The 20,207-nt window shown below is 43.6% G+C and overlaps 1 protein-coding gene across 2 annotated transcripts in view; it reads left to right on the forward strand.

Moving 5' to 3' along the window:
* Positions 1–1,096: 1,096 nt before the first annotated feature.
* RIMS3 (regulating synaptic membrane exocytosis 3) overlaps positions 1,097–20,207 on the forward strand; it is a 65,278-nt gene continuing 46,167 nt past the window's right edge. Inside the window, exon 1 of one of the 2 annotated variants that reach the window (XM_087970521.1) lies at positions 1,097–1,471. In XM_087970521.1, coding sequence (XP_087826647.1) covers positions 1,403–1,471 — 69 coding nt within the window. In that variant the 5' untranslated portion in view covers positions 1,097–1,402. The remainder of the gene's footprint in view (positions 1,472–20,207) is intronic. The other variant, XM_087970520.1, reaches the window with a different exon arrangement.

Raw genomic sequence — 20,207 nt, forward strand, 5'->3', positions numbered from 1 at the left:
GTTAAGCATCTTAACCACTGAACCATTACACCGCTGACTTGGAAACCTGATTCAAAAAATAAATGAATAAGCTTTTTTTTAGTGCCTGAATAATCATTTGTAGGAAGAGAAGTGGGAAGCCATGCCATACATGTCTGGACAGTACAGGAAGAAGGAGGTCCAGGACCCCCAAATGGACCACAGCTCTAAAGCTCATTTTTGAAAGCACATTGCTTCTGTAATACCACATCTAAACAGAAAGGCATCCCTACGGTGCTTTGTTTTTGTTGTGCATCCTAAATGCTTCCAATAAGAGCCAGTTTGGTGTAGTGGTTAAGACAGTGTTTCACAACCTTGGCAACTTGAAAATGGCTGGTTGGGGAATTCTAGGAGTTGAAGTCCACACCTCTTCAAGTTGCCAAGGTTGAGAAACACTGTCTTAACCAGGTCATCTCTGAAAAATGGACATCATCTAACAGAAGGGGGAAAAAAACACTTCAGACAGAGGATGCTTGACACCTCCAATCAAAAGGTTTTCCATGTTTTTCTTCCTAATGGGTTTAGGTGTATTTTTTTTTCTGCTAAGGAAAATAAAAAAAAATTGAAACACAGAGGGTTTCAAGTAGAAGATGGTATCTTCTGGGACCTTCAGCAAAATACTGTGAATCAGCAGGGCTATAGCTGGATAAACATCTCTGGATTTCCAAATCCTGCAAAGTCATGGTCCGTTTAAGCAGGCGGATGGTTGAACAAGGCACAAATATTTGCACCCCAAAGTAACTTCTTCGTGGTTAGTGGGATGAGAGAGGCCACCTTTCTGTCTTTCAGCTGGGTTCAGACAATCCTATCAGCCCAAGGGGGATTTTCCTCTTATAGGGCGATCTGCCCCGTGCAGCTAATCCTTTGCATCTCTGACCTTAAGCACAAATCAACTTTCCCCACGCCAAGAGGAAAAGAAAGGGGCGCTGGGTTGGCGAGCCAGGCTGAATCGGAGGTGTGTGGGTGGGGGGGGGGGGACGGACGGCTTACTAGCCCGGCAGCTGTATTCACACAGCATCCTAAAACCGCAGCGCGGGTCAGCCCTCGGCTTCGCCTCTGGTCCGAGGCGCGGCGCAGGCGGCCCTTGCCCGGAGTCCGCTCCGCCAGCGGCTCCAGCCAGCCAGCCGCGGGAAGGCAGCCCAGGTGCGCGTGGGCAACCGGGCGCTTGGAACTGCAGCCGCCTCCGCCGCGCCCCCCCCGCCCCACTTGCGTGACCCAGCCCTTCTCCAGCCCCGGCTTCCCTGGCCGCCGCCCCGGCTGCGGAGGCTGGGCTGCCGCCTTCGGGAGAGGCCAGGGCCGGTCCCCACCCAGCGCGCTTAAAAGCTGCCAACCGAGCGCCTGGCAGCATCTTTCTCCGCGGCTGGCTAGGGCGCCGAGTGGGCGGATGCAGGAGGCCGCGGGGAGCAGCTCGGCGGCGCCGCTGCCGCCGCCGGCGGGAGCCCAGCGGCGAGAGGTGAGTCAGCGGCTCCGGCCGTTCTCGAGGAAGGCAGCCCCCTCGGTCCGCAGCCCGGCCGTCTCGGGGCCCCAGCTTGGCCGGGAACCGGGAGGAAGCAGCTCTTGGAAGCCTTTCCTGGCCCCCCACCCCGAAAGAGCTAGAGTCCCTCTCCAGCCCGGCGCCTCCCCGGGACCCCTGAGCCCACCCTAAGCCGCTGCGCGCTACGCCTTCGCCCGGGGGTGCTAAAGCCGGTTAAGGCTGCCGGAGTTTATCCTCCGTTATCCTCGCTTCTCCCGTTTCCCGCTGACTCGTGAGGTCCGGGTCTCACGGATTTCATTCGCGCCGGGCGCTGAAAACTACTAAGAAGGCTCCAATCACACTTCCGTTCAGCGGGTTGTGTGAATGCTGCACATCTGGTCCATTTAGGGCCCTGTCTCTCGCGCCGACCCTTAAAAGAAAATTGCAATCATTTAGGAGCCATGGCTGAATTAAAAAACTGGGTGTGCGCTTTGGACAATCGCACCCCGCTCGCTTTTTTCTCCCCCCCCCCTTTGGCTGGGTTTTTACCACTTTCGCAGCAGAAAAGAAGCGAGTGCAATTGCAGCCTCACACATAGTTAGTGGGACCGTAGTTTATTTTATTAGCCTTAATTGCTGGTTCTGCCGAAAGCGGGCTCTTCCATAAGTGAACGGGTCGCCTGTATTTGCTTGCAATGTACTAAGATGGAATGAGGTCGATCGGTTTATTATGCAAGATTTACCGAGGTAGTTACAAATCTTTTATTGAATTCATCTACTAAGTTTGGCTAACATTTAACCTGGGTTTGATTTTGGGTGATTTAAACTGTTGATTGAACCCAGCTAGCTTGCTTGGATAGTTTAAGGCTTAATGTAATGTGCAAGATGGCTTCATTCAATAACCAAGTTAAAGCTGTTGCATGAATGTTGTCTGCTTTTAGCTATGCACCCTACTTTTTCTGTATCAGAAAAATGCTTTAGCTAACATTTTGAAGGGAGGGTGGTGTCTGTGGTGACTGTTGCAAGTATTGAATTGGACACAATTTAAACATACTTCAATCCTAATTAGATATTTTGGAGCTCTAAATCCATTTTATTTTCAAGATAAGAATAATCAGTCATTGTACTTAGCAAAGTATTTACAACATTAAATATTGAATTGCATTTTCCTGTTTTAACAATAAACAACTTAATGTTCAGAGTAAAAGTAAGTGATTTCACAGAGTTTGGTTAGGGAGGATGGCTGAATTAAGTGGTGGGATTTGAAATTAATTTGAGAATGGTCAGTCTTAAATTGTCTGTGTTTCTTGTCCAAAACTCAAGCAATAGCTTTCATTTAATTTTCTTGTCTTGACTGTTAATAATTGTGATAGTTATATTTAAGTAGCTCATTATCTTTGCTGGGAGCATGACTCTTAAGCATTGTTAAGTGCTAATTGGGCTTAAAAGTGGTTGAAAACTTTTTTAAAAAAAAAGATGTCCCAGCTTCTGTAAATTCAGTGTAATCTAGTTTTACATGTATCACTACTGTCTAACTGTTTTATTTTATTTGACTTAGATGTCTGGGTAACTCAGTCTGAAAAGTCAAACAAATGTACAATCAGAAATAGAGCATTCTCTTGCTGTCATTACAAAATGCTTGTTCATTTTCTGATCAAATTATGAGCCTAGGAGATATACTCTTTTTAAGAAAAGATAAACGTAACTTAAATAAAACGAAGTGTTCCACCTGGTATTTATTGTAGCTTCTGTTAAAGACTTAGAGGAGAAGGTTTTTTATTTATTTTCATCCCATCTTTATTATTTTTTATAAATAAATCAAGGTTGCAAGCATATCTAAAACTCCTTCGTCCTCTTATTTTCCCCACAACATCAACCATGTGAGGTGGGTTGGGCTGAGAGAAAGAGGGACTGGCCCAAAGTCATCCAACCAGCTTTCACTTTAAGGCAGGACTAGAACTCACTGTCTCCTGGTGATTGGCCCAAAGTCTCCCAGCCATCTTTCATGCCTAAGGCAGGACTAGAACTCTTGGCTTTCTGGCTTCTAGCTTGGTGTTTTAATCACAAGACCAAAGTGGCTGACTCATGGATTCAGTAGTCCTCCCCTACCTGGGACCGTCCAGGTGAGCTGCTAAACATTGATGAATTCCCTGCTATGCTGTCTGGGGGTGTGGGAGCTAACACAGGTAATTCTTGACTTATGACCGCAATTGAGCCCAAAATTCCCATTGCTAAGCAAGACAGTTAGCTATTCATTGAACTTTTCCTTATTTTACGACCTTTCTTGCCACAGTTACTAAGTGAATCATTGCAGTTATTAAATTAGTAATACGATTGTTAAGTGAATCTGGCTTCCCCATTGACTTTGCTTGTCAGAAGGTCACAGAAGGGGATCAAACACTGTAACCATCATACATACATGCCAGTTACCAAGCATCCGAATTTTGATCACGTAACCATGGTGATGCTGCAACGGTTGTAATTGTGAGAAATGGTCACAAGTCACCATTTGGGGGGCATTGTTTTAACTTCAAACGGTCACTCAACCAATGGCTGTAAGGGGAGAACTACCTCTGTGGCATCACATCTAGAGAGCAGGAAAAACCTTTTCAGGATTCGAATCAGCACGGGGGAAAAAAATCTTTTCTGAAATCATACTCGGTGATCCTATATTAATGGGCTGTCCGACTCACACACAGTGATTCTGGGTGGCTGACATCAATGGTCTCCAACCTTTCCGGCTTGGCATATCGGTGGTGGCAGCGGCGGAAGGGGTGGGGAGAAGGCATGGCTTCGTGCACATCACTTCCCTGTCTGAACAGGCCATGGCCTGGCACCAGGATGCGGCCCATGGGTTGGGGACCACTGGCTTACACTATTAAAATTTCACACTATGAAAAAAACCCCTACCTCGCCTCCACTGCCACCTCTGCAGTGGCAGAAAGTAGAATCATACCACTCGCTTGATTGGCTACCTGTCCACCTGGGTCCTCCAGCTCATTGGCAGAACCATCTATTCAGGGGTTTGTGGAGAAATACCAAGGCAGGAGCCATTCTTATCTCTTGGGAAAACATTATTCCCGAGGAAGGGAGCCACCACGGAGAAGGCCCTTCCTGTTCCCACTTGTTAGATGAGACCTATCCTACCTTCCTGCTCTGGTGGGCCAGGTAGATGTAATTGGGGAAAGGAGTCCTTCAAACAACTTGGCTATGAGTCATGTAGGCCTTTAAAAGTAATAAGCAGCACCTTGAATGGCGCTCAGAAGCAAAACCATGATCGCAAATGAAGGCATCAGCTTCAGAAGGGCAGGGTTCACTCAATTTACTCAACTCAATTCCTGAATTAATCCATTTTTAATAGCTTTGCCCAATATGTGGAATCAGGCAGCAGGTGAGTTTACGCCAGGGGTCTTCAAACTTGACAGCTGTAAGAATTGTGGATGTCAACTCTCAAAATTCCTCCTCCAGTCATGTTAGCTCAGGAATTCTGGGAGTTGAAGTCCACAAGTCTTAAACTTGCCAAGGTTGAAGACCCCTGGTTTACACAATGCATCAATCCCCACAACTAAATCGAACCAAAGGTCTTTTTGTTTAGCCTGGTGCACAAATGCAACTGCTAAGTTTGCAACTGACTTGGTTAAACATGTTGGGTGAATGCAACCAGTTGTGTTTGCTGGAAAAAAGTGTTACCAGACTGAAGCCAGCTGCTTTGTGCAAGGGAGGGTGTGGCATGCAACAGGCCAGGATTGTCAAGGAAAAATGAAAAGTGAGGCTCTTTTGCAAAGGCTTGGCTAGTCAAGGATTAACACGTTAGACACCAGAAGTTCCCTTCCAATTAGCTGTAATAAGGCTCTAGCAGTCCCTTTGGGGATACGTGGCCAGGACTAACTGGTGGCAAGCTTAAACAGTTTGCCCTGTTGTTGGCATCTTAAAACCAAACTGGAAGGAGGGAGGGAAGGATGATGGGAGGAAGGAAAGAAAGAGCCAAGAATGAACTCGGGAAGGTTTCTGGGCTCTAACTGGCATCTTCTTTCTCTGGCAGGGTTTTTAAGGCCTGCAAATGGTTGCCTAAATGGCAAAAATCCAACAGGTAGAGCTGTCATCTCTCCAGAGCTTGCTGGACTGTTGCACATCTTGCCTAAGAATGTGTCTTTCTAGGATTGATTTCTCGAAAGAGACGAGCTGGAAACTTTAGTTTCTCAGAGAGGTTGGTAGGGAAAGCAAAGTGTTCCATATATTTTAGGTTTAGTAGAGAATCAGCCCTCTGTATATTCTCCAGGGCACTGTCGGCTGAGGTTTACATATTCTAGCACAGATGGTACAGGTCTGTATTTCGGGGTTCAGGGTCTTAAGCCATGCAACCCTCTCAAGGGTGTTCCTCTTTAGATATTTGACTCACTCAGCCAGAACAGCTGTCGCTTTTCTGTGGCAGCCGTAAACCAATGCAGCCTCGGTGTTGCTTCTTTCAGACGTTGAGCACGAGTATTCAGGAAATTAATGCAATTCTGGTCGATTAATATTGCACAGGTTTGGTGAAAGCGGTATCTTTTGCTAAAACAACAGGGAAGATTCTCTTGCTTTGAGCCTCCCTGCCTATGTTTTGAAATGTAATGAGACCCTTGGAAAATGGATTTTGCTGACAGGGGTGTTCTCCAGGGGGTTGGGCTTCAGGACCCATCATCTCCCCAGCTACCCTTAATGCTGGCTGGGAAATGATGGGAATCGGTCCCGAGGCACGTCGAGGAGGAGGCGAGATTTGCAGTGCTTCTTCCAAGCTCTGCTAAACAAGCAATTAGCCCAGTGCTGGCTTACATCACCCGCTGCCCTGGGAGAGCATCTTGCAAGTCCAGAGTGGCTGATTACATTAGTACCAGAGCAAGGTTGCAGTATGACATCTCACAGCTATGCTGCGGCTGCCGTGGCTTTCTTTTATCTCAAAGCAAACATATCCAGTTCAGCCGATACAAATGATCAGAACTAGAAAAAAGCCAGGATCTGGGTTACACAATTTCTGAAATTCTGATTTACTTAACCGCAGTTTGTTCAATGAGCCAGAAGTACTACTTACTGTACATTTCACAGAGCAACAAACTATGGTGTCAGGGTTCCAGCAAACACCCCCAACAGAATCAAAACTCCAAGGCAGGCATGTTCCTCAAAGTATTTATTTATTAGGTATGTCGTATTGGCACATCTGGGGAAAAGCCAACTCTGAAGGACCCGAGGTTTTCCCCACCCAAATCAACTCCAAAGTTCTTCCTGTCCCCAGGATAAACATCTGTCACATGGGCCAACCAGGTCGCATCCTCCATCCTGGCTGGCTTTGGTTCACACCTCTCCAGCACCTGATAGAACGTCCTTGGCTCCCACGGGAAAGAATGTTGTTTTGGCTACACATTCCTCAGCTATTTCTTATCTCCCCACAGTTCCAATTGGTGGTGTGACAACCCTGAAGATGCTTCCAAAATGGCTTCAGCCCAAAAGTGGCTTCAGGGCTGACATATGGATTACAAACCAGTCTGGTTGGGTTTATGCAATAGGAACTAATCAAATGGAATCGAGTTGGTGGAATCCAGTTCAGAAGAAAAGGCCAGAACCAGGAATAAATACTATGTATTGAAAATCATTAGAAAGCTGTAAATAATTTCAGAAATTGCAGAGCTGAAAAACTAGCACAATTCATAGAAACAGAATTTAAAACTTGCCTTTCATTTTCATTATTGCCAAATGTAAAAAAAATAATAATAGTTGCACCAGTGGTGGGATTCAAATAGTTTTACCACCAGTTTGGTGGCTTGGGCACGGTTTGTGTGCATGCCCACACTTTGTGTGTGCGCGCATGCCAAACACGTACTTTGCGCAGGTGCAGTTCTAACTCACCTCCTGCAAGCCTGCACGATCCCAGTTGCTTCAGCAGCTGCTACAACGGCACATTTCTGTGCCGCGCAAAGCAGCTGTGCTTCAAATTCAGAGGATAAAGGTGAGTATGGGAGACTGGGCGAGTGGGTGGGCCCAACAGCAGAGTGATGGAGAGAACCTGTTTGGTTTGCACTGCTCATCACTGCTACCGGCTAGGTAGAACCGGGCTGAACCAGTCGAATACCACCACTGACTTGCACCCTTTTTGGAAGAGCTTGTGCTTGTCTGTTTCTGAAGCAGCCAGCTTTGCTCTGACGGTGTGAGAACTCTTGCAGGAAAGCCAGGATCTTCCCTAGAATAGTCAACTCTAGGTGGTCATCCACAGGACAAGTGAACCACTACACAGTTTCCTAAGTTGCCCAAACTCCTGACATCAGTTGTTTTGGAAGTCTTCAGTAGATGGTTTACCTGAAGCCTAGAGCAGACATGAAACTTTTTCTACTTTGTTGATGTTCTTCTCTTGGCCTTGATCATCTGTCACTACACCTCCACCTGCTGGGTACAAGCAAGTTCTTGCCCAATGCCCAGTGTCTTAGCCCAATTTTTTTAACCGAATTTCAAGCTTTCTTGCAGGTGAAATCCAGCCTGATATGGCTTTGCACTAAGCCAAAATGATTTTGGCTTTATGCATTTCATGAACCTACAAATATCTTGGAGTACTCATCTCTAATGATCTAAGTGCTAGAGCCCACTGCAACTACATAGCCCAAAAGGCATTAAGAGTTGTTAACCTAATCTTACCTAGCTTTTTCTCTGGTAATATTACACTACTAACTAGAGCATACAAAACATTTGCTAGACCAATACTCGAATACAGCTCATCAGTCTGGAACCCACATTACGTATCTGATATTAACACAGTTGAGAAATTCCAGAAATATTTCACAAGAAGAGTTCTCCACTCCTCTACTTGTTGCAGAATACCTTATGTTGCCAGACTCGAAATTCTATACCTAGAAGACCTAGAACTATGCCACCTTCGGTCTGATCTAAGTATAGTATATAAAATCATACATTGCAATGTCCTACCTGTCAATGAATACTTCAGCTTCAACCATAACAACACAAGAGCACACAATAGATACAAACTCAAGGTTAATCGCACCAAACTTGATTGCAGGAAATACGACTTCAGCAACAGAGTGGTCAATGTCTGGAATACTCTACCTGACTCTGTGGTTTCTTCCCCAAACCCCAAAAACTTTAACCTTAGACTGTCTACTATTGACCTCACCCCTTTCCTAAGAGGTCTGTAGGGGGCGTGCATAAGCACACCAACGTGCCTACCGTCCCTGTCCTATTGTTTATTTTTTAAAATTTTCTTATATGTATCCATGTATTCATAACTATGTTTTTACTTATACCTAATATCTTGTAAGCAATTGACAAAAATAAATAAATAAATAAATAGTCTTCAATGTATGAGCACAGCTGAAACCAGAATTTAACCAATGCAGGGGTTAAGTGAGTCATGCCTAATTTTATGACTTTTTTGCCTTGGTTGGTAAGTGAATCACCTGGTTGTTAAGCAAATCTGGCTTCCCCCAGGGACTTCGCTTCTCGGAAGCTGGCTGGGAAAGTTGCAAATGGGGGGCCACGTGACCAGGAGCGGGATTCAAAATTTTTAACAACTGGTTCTGTGAGCGTGGCTAGGTGGGCATGGCTAGGTGGATGTGGCCATATGACTGGGTGGGCGTGGCTTCTTTTTTTTTTTTGAAGCACCCCTCCCCCCATTTTTTGCCTCCCGGGCCTCAGGGAAGCCTCCTGGGCAAAGAAATAAGACAGTGACGAGGATCCTGGCACAGCTGATCGTCGGAACAGCTGATTGTCAGGAGAGGGGAAAAAAAGAAATACCTTAAGGAGCGACTGGGCGGAGGATAATGCAGTCAGCAATGTCAGGCATGCATGCGACGTGCGTGCGCGATAAGGACTGACTGGGTAGGGAGGGGAGGGGCGGGTGGAGAGGGGCGGGGCCAGCCAGGGGCATGATTTGCCACTTCTCTGAACTGCATAGAATCATAACAACCGAGAACCTGTCTGAACCAGTAGAATCCCACCCCTGCACGTGACCATGGGATACAGTGGTGGGATTCAAATTTTTTTTACTACCGGTTCTGGGGACATGGCTTGGTGGGCTTTGCTTGGTGTGTGTGGCAGGGGAAGGATACTGTCAAATCTCCATTCCCACACCACTCCTGGGGGAAGGTTGCTGCAAAATCCCATTCCCTCCCCACCCCACTAACCTGCTTTCCAGCTCCATTCTCCTGTGTAGGGCAACCAAAGAAGACCCAGCTGATCAGCTGGGACTCGGGAGGCAGAGAAGAGATGGGGGCGGGGCCAGACAGAGGTGGCATTTGCCAGTTCTCTGAACGACTCCAAATTTCCGCTACCAGTTCTCCAGAACTGGTCAGAACCTGCTGAATACCCACCTCTGCCTGGGATGCTGCCAACTGCCAAGTGCTCAAATCGCAATCAAGTGAGTGTAGCAATGCTACAGCGGCTGTGAGTAAAAGTTCCTTTTTTCAGTGGTTTTGAATGGTTGCTAAATGAATGAACATAAAATCAAGGACTACACGTAATCCATAGTTAATGATAGTATATGTAAAGCCAGTCATTTTGGGCGCCTGAATACTAGCAATATTTTGCAGTGAACTTCCTGTATCCTCCACCCAGGGCAAAATCACATATCCAGAGGAATCGGGATGTAAAGCAATTAGTGATCCTAATTGCCTCTGGATTGTGGAGGGAGGTGTCGCCTTGAGCTATTTCTTTTTAATGCTTTCCTATGATCCTAATTATAAGAGTGTTTCCTGGCAGAGCTTTTGTTGCGTTGCTTCATTCAAAACATTTTAGAGGGGAAACTCAGATACTGTATTCCTCTCTTCATAGTCTACTGAATTTTCCCACACTTCTGGCACCCCCCTTTCCACACACACGTACACTAATATAAATGCTCCATTAAGCAGAAGAAGCTGAAAGAACCCTGTAATACCTGCCAGTATAGAAACACCTTTTAACATCTAAGCCATTAAACAGCAGCAATCAACTAAGGCTGGAGAGGACATTCTACAAATATTCTTTTTTCTGTTCCAGTTCTTATGAATGCGAAGGACACCTTGCCTCCAAACTTTCTTGAGAGGAGGGTGAGGTTTTCTTTGAGTGCGTTGCAAATTTTTTCTTGTGCATATTTAGTGACCAAAGTGGCCAAAAAGGTTATGAAAACCTTGTTTTTCATTGAAGAATTTGTTTTCCTGTGGTCTTCAGCCTCCTTGGATGCCCACAGTCCAAGTGAAGCTCAAAAGACTGGAGATCTTTTTTTCTTTTGGAAAAAAAAATTATTCCCAGAAATTTGAGAGAAGATTTTGAAATGCTTTAACTGGATCAGAATAACAGAATAACCGAGTTGGAAGAGACCTTCTAATCCTGTGACGGCGAACCTATAGCCCTCTCTGCAGGCATGTGAGCTGTGCGCACCTCCTACTGGCCGGCTGGTCTTCAGGTCTCTGCCGTGCATGTAGGTGGTAGTGGTGGGGAGCATGTGTGGTGGCGGGGAGCATGCACGGAGGGTGTGCGTGCATTGCACTTTGGGGTTTTGTGCACACACACACACACACTTTGGGCACTCAGTGCCGAAAAGGTTAGCCATCACTGTTCTAATCCAACCCTCTGTTCAAGCAAGAGACCCTCTACAATTCCAGACAAGTGGCTGTCCAGTCTCCTTTTAAAAACCTCCAGTGATGGAGCACCACAACCTCTGAAGGCAAGCAGTTCCACTGTTTAATTGTCCTCATTGTTAGGAAATTTCTCCTTAGTTCTAAGTTGCTTCTCTCTTTGATTAGTTTTCATCCATTACTTCTTATTCTGCCTTATTCTGGTCCTTTGGAGAATAGGTTGATCCCACTTGACTTTGTGGCAGCCCTTCAAATATTGGAACACTGCGATCATGACACCCCTGGTCCTTCTTTTCACTAGAAAATACCCAACTGCATGCCCAATTCCTGCAATTGTTGTTCATCTCTAGGCCCATAATCATCTTTGTTGCTCGTCACAACCCAGTGCACTTTGGTATTAAAATGAGGACCAAAATCTATGCCATTGAAAGGTACTCTGCAACAGAAAAATTAAGAGCCCCAGTTTCGCCATGTGCAGGGCCTGTCAGAAGAATTTAATTATATCTTTCAGGGTTTCCACCTAGCCAAGCCATGGAGAATAAGAGAAATTATATCCTGGCAAATGTCCAGGAACTGCAGCTTCTGCAGAATGTGGATTGGGTAGCTGGAACTTAATTTGGAAGCGGTATTTTCTGTAAAAATGTATTAAAAGAAAATGTTCCCTATCGCTTTGAAGAAGTACGCTTAGTGCACTGTGCTAAGCCATGTATTGGTTTCTCTGATATTGGGTTAGCATGATATGTGACGCTACAGATATATCCTGAAACTTGATTGATTATATGACTGCTCTACTTTTCTTGACTAATAAAGTCACTGCTTCGGTTCATACAATTCCTAAGCTGCACTGTGGCTGGTTACATTGTGCTCTCCTGTGTGTTGTATGAATCCAGGCAATTAGGATAAGTCAAACTAGGTGTAAGCATGCTGCGTGAACCAATTTATGTCTCTCTCTCACACACAAACACACACACACCTTTCTATTGTTTGTAATACACAGCATCTCCTCTAGGGTTTTGCACCAATCTTTTTAGAGGTCTCCCAAAGGAAATATTAAATTCTCGTTGGTGAAGTTGCATTGTCCTAATGAAACTTGAGGATGTTTCTTTTTTGAAGATCAGCCAATGCTTTAGAAGTAAGCATCAAAGAACAAAAATACTGATTGCAAATCTCTTGCAGGACTTAATCTGGGTTTCTGGTAGGTAGGTCCTCAGTTAGATAGCTGAATAAATGGATGTAGGGCTTCTGCAGACCGGTGCATTTCCGATGTGATGGATACCAGCTGTATTGATCATATTAGGTAGGGATTGTAGAAACTGAATTGCGGCATGCCTGAAGAACCCCAGGAAAGGGGAATTGATGTAGAAGAGAAGAATTGTTTCTTGATTTCCCCACTCTCTCTTAATACTAGAATTCTGAAATCGATGGGGAGGAGATTCTAAATGAAAGGTCACACTTTTAACAAAGTTCACTTTTAACAAAGATGCACAACCTGCATGTCACATCTACCTGATCCACTAAAGCGGGAAGGCAACGAATGTTGCCTCCCATCATGGAATGTTGCTTCCCATCTCCTAAGGAGATACACCTGGTGGGATCCAGAAGAAGGGCCTTCTCTGTGGTGGCTCCCTCACTCTGGAATATAATTTCTCCAGAAATTAGACTGGCTCCACTCTACTCTTTCGGAAGGCCCTGAAGACATGGTTCTGCCAGCAGGCCTGGGGAACCCAGAGTGGGATGGAGCCCATCAAATGGCTGGTATGAATGTGTATTGTCGCCTGGGTGTGGGGGGGTTATTTTATTTTTATTTTTTAGTATTTTTATTTCTCTTATATTGTGCTTATGTGTCCTTGTAAGCTGTCTTGAATCTCCACGTGCAGCAATATACATTTTCTAAATAAATAATAAATATATAAATTGTAAAGCTGTAACTGTTGGGTTTACACAAAATGTCATGTCCTAACAAATGAAGCCATAATGCAATTTAACCTCATGGCAAAGTTTACCTAATATAGTTGGATACTGGCTCGATTTCCATTATATGCTAAACTACAAATAATGCTAACTCATTTTAGTTTTGTCTTGTTTGTTGGGCAAATCTTGCCAATGGAGACCTACTAATTTTGTCAAGGTCAAAGGCAAAATTGATGGTCCAGTGTGGTGACCAGATCCTGGGAATGAAACTTTCAGGAGGGTACTATCAGGCAGGAAAGATCAGATTCAGATGTGAAGGTTCAGTTAAACTGATTTATTGCTAATCATGCCTATGCAAAGAAATCTTCTCAACTAATGGTTAGCACCTGTTTGGGGACAGATAAGTTAGATCAATGGCATTCAAGGGAGGTTGAACTTAGTTCACTTGTGGCCATGTAGGGATTCTAGGCGTATCCCTCTTTTAATTCCGCTCCCACTTTTGTCACTCCTTCTCCTACAGGTACTGGAAATACAGTATAAGGTTCCTTGCCTAAAGAAGCTACGGGCATATTCTGGGGTGTCCCATCACTTCTGAAATCTGAGAGCCACAGAGCAGTGCTTCTCAACCTTGACAACTTTAAGATGTGTGGGCTTCAGTTCTCAGGAATTCTGGGAGCTAGAGGCCACACATATTGAAGTTGGTTGAGAAATGCTGCCCTAGACATATGTTTGCATAGTATGCTAACCTATAAAGGGGTTTGCATGTTTGTGCCTAAATGTGTCATGTGAACTCTCCGACAGTGGTTTATTCAGCCAATCTTGATTAAGAAAAGATATATGATGAAAACAGTTTGGGTTGAATTAGGAATTCTTGGAGTTGTTCCCAACATCCCTGACAGATTCTGTTTAGGCGAAAATTGTTCATTCATGAATGAATCTCATCTTCCGCTATGTAGGGAGAGTGACAGCTTGGGTGAGTTCGGTGCCAAATAGAAAGTCAAATGTGACCATTTAGATGCATTCAAGGATGTGCACATAAGTGGACAACCAAGGAAATCCAAGTACGCTTTTTTTGTGATAAGCCGATGGAACAGGATACAAACATCATGTCCTCCAAGCACAATTATGGTATTGATGGGCCTCATTTTCTGTGTCCCTCTCTTCCTTTTCCTCCCCCTGAAAATAAAGTCCCCAGATATTCTATAGAGCTGAACCGACTGCAATGTGGAATAAAGTCAATAAAGGAACTTATTCTTGGCAATGCATTTTAATATTTTTTTTTCTGTAATGAACTAAGTTAATTAAAAAATCACAGCTGTAATTGCACAGATTTGAAGGTCTTTTGGGCTTTCAACCTGGAAAGTTAGGTCAGTAGAGATGGATGAATGTTTCATTGGCCACTGGCACATTTCCACTATACAGCATTTCTGTATGAAATGACCAGGCTGACCCTGAGGGAGGGAGGGTCAGTGACAATTCACCATGGCCGACTCACCAAGGCCAATTTGCCACAGGACAACTCACTGCAGTACAGGAGTTACATTAATATAAAAAAAAATAGTGGAATATTAAAGAATCATTAAAGAAAGAATATTAAAGGATGCAAAAGGAGGGACAGAATGAAATGTGAATTGCAAAACTTAAAATATTTTTTATTTATTTTAAATAATTAAATAGAATTGTGAAATTGTCCCACAGCGAGTTGTCCCATGACGAGTTGGCTGTGGCGATTTGGCCATGGTGAGTTGGCTGTGGCAAGTTGTCCCTTTCCACCTGGGGGAGGGGTCAAATGTGTCATCAGTCATGAGTCCCTTTACGCCCACAAGTGATCTAAGTCCAGCCTACCTTGAATTCCTTCTACCTTTATCTACCACTATCTACCACTATTTATCTACCACTATTTACCAACAGTGGTATTATCTATTTACCAATTACATTTGGCTATTAGTAGTTCAAATTTTGATACAGAGCTTAAGCTTGCAATAAATCTTTAAACCCATTTGATTGCCTGGATCTCCTGATTTCCCTATTGCTTGACAACTTCTTTTAATATTGCCTGGAGTCGACTTAGAAGCAATAGTACTTAGACTTATATATGGATTCACAGTGTTTTACATCCCTCTCTGAGTAGTTTACATAGTCAGAATGTTGCTCCTAACAATCTGGGTCTTCATTTTACTGACTTCAGAAGGATGGAAGGCTGAGTCAACCTTAAGCCAGTCAAGATGGAATTCTTGCCAGTGGGCAGAGTCAGCTGAAATACCGCATTCTAACTACTGTGCCACCAAAACTCTTAGCTCTAAGCCAGAGGTCTCCAAACTTGGCAACTTTAAGACTTGTTGACTTCAACTCCCAGAATTCTCCAGCTAGCTATGAAGTCCACAAGTCTTAAATTTGCCAAGTTTGAGGATCTCTGCTCTAAGCAATCCCCTAATGCCAGTTAACATCTGGAGATGTTTCTTTCTGCCAGATGTCTTGAGCTAAAACTTTCATCACTTTACCTAAGCTGATAAAGTTAGGTAGCAACAGTTTGGAAAAGCCTGGCTGGGGAATTCTGGGAGTTGAAGTCCAAACATCTTCATGTTACCAAAGTTGAGAGACAACGATCTCATCTGTTATCATCCTCTTATTTCCTTCAATCTTTCCAAAATAATTATCTTTATACTGCATGTCTTCTATCTATACAACTCAGAGTGTTCAGGGAATGATTGGCCTTTATTTCATCTACCATTGATTGATTGATTTTTTTCTTGCAGCCCATAATACTCTTAGTAAATGTTGTCTAATTCATAATTCAAAGGCATCTAATTTATTGTTCTTTCTCAAAGTCCAATGTTCACAGCCCTGGCTTTATTGCTACAAGCTTAACCCTCATCAGCCTACTGATTTTGTCTCCCCCTCATCCATTTTATTTTCTCCAGAACATTGGCCATCTTATTCTTGAGCTAAAGAGAAAAAAATTAAATTTCACTTTTTCTGGATAGAAAAAGAGAGAGGGAAAGGTGAGGTGGCTAGGAGGACACTGCCTTGTCTGTTTTGAGCTTCTAACATATGAACGGATAAAAGATGCCTCAGATCAAATTTGATTCTGGGAGACATCACTCATATAATTTTCTAGACTGTTATAAAATTGGCTTGTCACTGTCGTTTGAGGAGATGTTTTTTAAAGTCAACTTCTTAAGAGTTTCTATATGATCCAAGATCTAACAAGAACCAACTCTCTCAATCTTCCAAGGGAACCAAATTCATCTCAGCGATGTCATATCCGGAAGCTATAAATAGATCCATAAATGTAAAAACCTGGAGTTTTCCACCACCTCTTTACACCTTGTAAAAAATTTTCCCTTTGAGACAGTAGAGAACATCAGATGGTTTGATGATCTAACATGGTCAGATCAACATGACCACACACAAAGGCAATGTAAAGATAATTCAGTTATCTGGAAGTTCCCACCTCTTGGTTTAATTCAGGGGTCTCCAACCTTGGCAACTTTAAGCTTGGAGGACTTCAACTCCTAGCATTCCCCAGCCAGCAAAGCTTCTGGGAGTTAAAGTCCTCCAGGCTTAAAGTTGCCAAGGTTGGAGACCCCTGGTTTCATTGGTCAAGCTGCACTTTGCACTGGATTCCTGATAGACCCTTCCAATTCCAGTAATAAAACCAGCCAATTCGATGAATTTGTGCTCAAAGGGAGACAACTTCTTGGATCAACCTTCTCCTCTATTGGTCTTTAGCCATCTGATTCATGAAGTGCAGGTGCAGGATTGTGGCCAAGCCCCGTAGCATGTTTCCAGTGTAGCTGAATGCCATTTGAGCACTAGAGCCAGCGGGTGATACTACCTCCCTTCCGCTTTTCTATGCCCCAAATATTATTGCAACAGTATGAAATGCAGCCTCATCTGAAAGTGCCATCATCTGAATTAGGGGAGGAATCAGCTGATGTACAGGTGATACTCAAGCAAGTCGCTGGCTGCCTGTTCCTCCCGCCTTCTTTCCCCTCCCACGGCCTTCAAATTTGGGGGCATGCCTCCCCTGCTTTCAAAACCTCTCTCATTTGCGTGCTTCGCTGTGATTGGGCATCCGGTGCTGCAGAGTTCGAGTGGATGGCAGTTCAGTGAGAGCTGGTCAATTGCAGTGTCTATTCTGGTTCCCTTGTCCAAATTTTCCCATCTTCTTTCATGTATCTCTTTGACCATGTGCACTCCGCAGACATTGCTCCTGGCTGCTGTTTCTGTTGTTAATTGGATTAGGAAAGTTAATCAGCCATATCATAGAAGTCTCAGCCTTTTCTGCTCCTGGGATTAAGGAAACTACTGGCAGAGATGTTCGTAGCTGCTGAAATACAGTATATTCTTCCTTTACCTTTCTCTTCCTTTCTCTTTCTCTTTTTTTACTTTCATTTCTGGCTTCCTTCTGGTGGGAACAATTTCATTTCTGGAGGAAGAGAAAGAGCCATGGAAGCAATTATATCGTTGATAAAGTGTGCTGCCTTGGTGGCAAGCGTGGGCATGGGTGGGTGGGTGGGTGAGACCTTTCCTTCACAAGAAGAAGATGTGACAATTTCATAAACACGTTGCACAACTTGTGTAGATGCCAATTGCAACATAACCCTTTCGAACACAGGGTAGCTCACAGTTACTTTAGGAATATACAGTATTTGCCCCAAGGATGGGAAACCATATTCAAGCAAGTAGTTCCAGTGTGGAAATTAATATTTGAATGTTGAGCTAAATGAGATTTCTAAGCAGTCTTCAAGGGTGGACCTAAGCATATAACGCATTGCAGGAATCTGACTTTTCAAGTTTCCACAGCACAGTCAGAGTTGCTGTGTTATAGAGGGACATTTTCCATAATCTTTGTTTGCAATAGATCTTATTATCTTTTTTTCTGAGAATACTGAGAATATCAAAAACCACAGAAAAACAATCTATCTGAGCTTAACCCCATGCTGTTACTGGCCCTGAATAATACAAGTCTACAAAAAATGAGAGAAAAGACAGTTAATGGCACCCATCTCATCCATGTTTTTCTTCATGTGATGTTGTTGCTATGAAGGGGAGCTGCTAAGCTGAAAAGCCCCCATTCCTCTATTTTGTTAAAAAGATGCCATGCAACAAGATCTGCGTGGTGGGATAAGGAAAAATTGTTGCAAATGATAAGAAGACCATTCACAAACTCTGCAGAACTGTAGCAAGCACAGAAAAATAAGACCTTTGCTGACAGTCGAGATGCATTACTTCTAACCCAGTAATCAACTCCTGAACACAGTCAGTATTGCAAGATCAGACAGATCTAGAGCTGATTATAAGTTTGTTATTTATATACAAATGTACACCAGCCAGGTTCCAAGATTTCAGCCTGTCAAATGTTAAATACCAGTGATTTTCATCAATCCAATTGAAAATGACAGCCCAATACAATGCACTCAAACAAGAATACTAATCAGTCACTGAATACCCCTGAAACTGATCCATTTTAAGGCTCTGCAGAAAGCAGATAAGGAATAGAGGCAATGTAAAAGTGTCCTTCATCTTGGTGGGCCTACAGATAGCAGAGATGTCTTTGCCAGTTACATGTACTTCAAACCAATAAACCTACAGCTTGATAAAGCCATCTTCCCCCTGCCTCTATTTTAAACCCAAAACTGGTAGTTAGTGCTGGAGTAGAAATCTGCAACCCTTAGCAGCTTAGCCAAATGTCATACAGTGCTCAATTTAATTTGACAAGTCCTCTGCAGGAAACGATGGAGATCTATATTAAGCCTAGTAGAACTTGATTTGCATGAGTCTCGTCAATCATTTTTTCTGCTATGCTTGTGGGTATCTATATGTCTTTAGGCTAGAGCAGTGTTTTTCAACCTTGGAGAGTTTAAGATGTGTGGAGTTCAACCTCTAGGATTCGTGGCTGAGAAATTCTAGAAATTGAAGTCCACATATCCTAAAGTTGCCAAGGTTGAGAAACACTGGTGAAAGGAATATTCTGGATGACAGTCTCTCCAGTTAGTCTGGATGGAACTTCAGGAACTGGATCTTCATCTAGTCTAGTTTGTCACAGTCTATAACCAAATAATGAAGTTGTACATTCACAGCTAGTTCCCAGGAACCCATGGAGAATAATTGTGAGAAAATCATAGAACAATGACAATATCTGTGAGAGCCAATCCAACAATGTAAAGAGACTGCTGTCTTGAAGGGTCCTTGGTGCTCTCTAGAGCTTGGTTGTTTTCTTGGCAGACATTACATTACCCAAACTAAGTAACATCATCAGTGCTAATTTCTTTGGTCCAGTGGAACTGGTTGGTCCTTCATAGTTTTAAATTGGCTAGTGGAGGATTTGAATCTGCTATCAAGAGATGGAGGACAGAGTTTTCAAAAGGGATCAATAAAAAGTCTTGCCTCCAAACATAATCCAGAGCCTGGAGTGTTTAATTACCAGGTCTTGTTTGTCCAACGAAGTTCACATCTAGTTGTCTCGCCGATTTTTGATTCGGGGGGCTTTTTAGGTTGTTTTCAGGCAGCTGGCTGGCTCTGTTTGCCAAACCGGTTACAAATTAAATGGCTGCATTTACACAACAGAACTACACACAGAAAGTTTCCTCGTGGCTTAATATGTTGCCTGGAACCAACCTGTTTGGTTAGTTTATTATGCAAACTGAGAAAAATGGGTCAGTTCAGGACATAGTAGGAATGAAGGCAACATCTTTCCAGTTTACTGAATAAGCTCAAAAGATTCCAATGTTTTGCTAATCTCTTTTTTTCCTTTTTAGTGCTTTGTATGAACTCAGCTTTGTAAACTACAGTTTAGATCTTAATGCTTTATGTAAGCCAAGAAACTTTAGTGGGTTCAGTAAATCATTGCTAAAAGAACCAAAAGTCTTAGCAATGTGGGAAATCAGCCATTTTGTGCATTGATTAAAACATTGTACTCTGAGTGCAGATACAGTGGAAGATCACTGGTATTTTGTTTCAGGTTGCTGATTTCGTTAACACAGAGAAATAATGCAGAATCTCATGCACCCAATGTCTCAGAAAACTTCCCTTTGAAGGCTTTAAGCTTAAATTTAAGGAAAGACAAAATGTGTGATCAAAACTGGCAGCAAATGGTGCATTCAAAATGGACAAGGCACAGAAGAAGGGTGAGATGGCCCTGGTTTTTCATCTCCAAGGAACAAAGTGTGCTTGAGCTACTGAGGGATTATGTCAGCCCAAAAACTCTGTCTCTGGCATTGGACCTGTCAT

The sequence above is a fragment of the Notechis scutatus genome, chromosome 8 (assembly GCF_049901735.1).
Source record: "Notechis scutatus isolate UNSWTSFEM ecotype Mainland chromosome 8, rNotScu1.2, whole genome shotgun sequence".
Classification (NCBI taxonomy): Eukaryota; Metazoa; Chordata; class Lepidosauria; order Squamata; family Elapidae; genus Notechis; species Notechis scutatus.